The sequence below is a fragment of the Symphodus melops genome, assembly GCF_947650265.1.
Source record: "Symphodus melops genome assembly, chromosome: 18".
Classification (NCBI taxonomy): Eukaryota; Metazoa; Chordata; class Actinopteri; order Labriformes; family Labridae; genus Symphodus; species Symphodus melops.
In genome coordinates, this window is record NC_136708.1 from 677,301 (window position 1) to 679,015 (window position 1,715).

At 46.5% G+C, this 1,715-nt stretch overlaps 1 protein-coding gene across 1 annotated transcript in view; it reads right to left on the minus strand.

Annotated features, from left to right (window-relative positions):
* Positions 1-283: 283 nt before the first annotated feature.
* LOC306839093 (C-type lectin domain family 2 member B-like) overlaps positions 284-1,715 on the minus strand; it is a 3,833-nt gene continuing 2,401 nt past the window's right edge. Inside the window, exons 5-6 of the mRNA XM_079367585.1 lie at positions 1,574-1,683; positions 284-599 (exon numbers count right to left, since the gene is read on the minus strand). Of these exons, the coding sequence (XP_079223711.1) occupies positions 470-599; positions 1,574-1,683 (240 nt within the window). The 3' untranslated portion in view covers positions 284-469. The remainder of the gene's footprint in view (positions 600-1,573; positions 1,684-1,715) is intronic.

Sequence of the window (1,715 nt, forward strand, 5' to 3'; positions counted from 1 at the left end):
CAGCGAGCAGCTTCTTCACTTACTGTCAGCAGCAGCGTGGAGCTCCACCGGCTCCTCGGGGTCGACCTCCACGCTGCTCTCCTCTCGTCCTCCGGCCTCGGGAACGAGCTCGTCTGCAGCTGGATGATCGGAGCTCATCTTGTCGTTGAAATGATGCGACCTGGCTCGTCTGCACGTCGGGCAGCTTGTGAGCGACGAGGGCGTGAAAACAGATTTCTCAGAAAGACGAACACGTTTCCGTTACAGTTTTCAGATAAAATCTTTGTAAGATTAGACGGAAGGTTTTTAAAATGTTACCCAGTAATGAAACCTTAAAAACAAAACATGAATCCAGTCCAATGTAGCATGTGGGCTTTATTGAGCAGCATCAAACAGAAGCATTGAGCAGAGAAACGTTCAGAGACCAGATCTAAAACAGTAAAAGCCAAAGACACAAACATGATGCCTGCAGCAGCTGCTGTCATGTTTGTTACATGTCGATCTGTGTCTCACATATCCATCCCCGCACGCCGCTGGTGGTGTGGTTCATTCTTCCTTCCTGATCGATGTAGACTTTGGACCCGTTCACAGGTATCGTGTTCACGTTGATCCTCCAGAAGCTGCAGACAGAGACGAGTGTCAGACTGTGTTCGAGCCTCAGGACTAAGAAGAAGGATGCTGTTATTTTACATGTAGAGTTCTCTGGATGCTAGCACAATCTAACTCTTATATTTCTGCTCGCTAATTCAGAAACCTGTTTAAATTCAGGCGAGCGTATTCGAAAGAGGGGCGGCAGGGTCGAGTACAGTCAGCTAGTCTGTCTCCAAACCCCCCAGTGATGAGAACAGTCCGTCCTCTCCGTCTTCTGCCTGCTCAAACAGGCCGTTTGGAGATGTTCCCTTCATGACATCACAAAGGGCAGTAGCCCCTCCCCTTCATGACATCACAAAGGGCAGTAGCCCCTCCCCCAGGTGGGTGACACTCCCACAGCTAGGTGTTTGTTCTGCCCTCTGAGTCTGCCTTCTCACCGTAAACAATAGGACATGGAGCCAGAAAGCAGCGAGTACACCCGAGCCCTTCCAGAGAGGGGGCGTGGTCAGACACAGCTCATTTACATATTTAAAGCTACAGACACAGAAACAGCCTGTTCTGAGCAGGGCTGAAATAGAGGGGTTTATAGACATGATCAAATACAGGATCAGAGTGGATTTACAACAATACACTTCACACACATGATGAAGAGGAGCGAGGACACTGATTTTAACCTTTAAGTCTCGGTGCAGTCTGGGAACTGGTGTAGTAACTGGAGAGGTGTCAGTTCACTTCCTGTGCTGTTGAAAAAGGTCCAGCAGTGCTCACTGTGGACAGCCCTCATTAGCATGTTAATTAGTAGCATACTGGCTGCTTATTGGTCGTTATTAGGAGCTTATTATTTCTATATTCATGTTTTATTGTTTGGGCATTATCTGCTTTTAGAGAAGAGTCGGATAAATGAACTCGGTGCTGCCCTCGTGTGGAAGAAGTGAAATAAAACAAAAACATATGAACATATAAATAGTCCTTATTTAAGAAACTACAAAATTAAATCTCTCACTGTATGGCTGTCGATCCATCCACAGATTCCCATTCCCAATTCAGTTTCCTATAAACTGACTGTAGACCAATCCATGATGTTCCATGTTGATTCAGCGTACAGACAAAGTCCTGGTCATGAAACCAAAGAGACAATAAACATT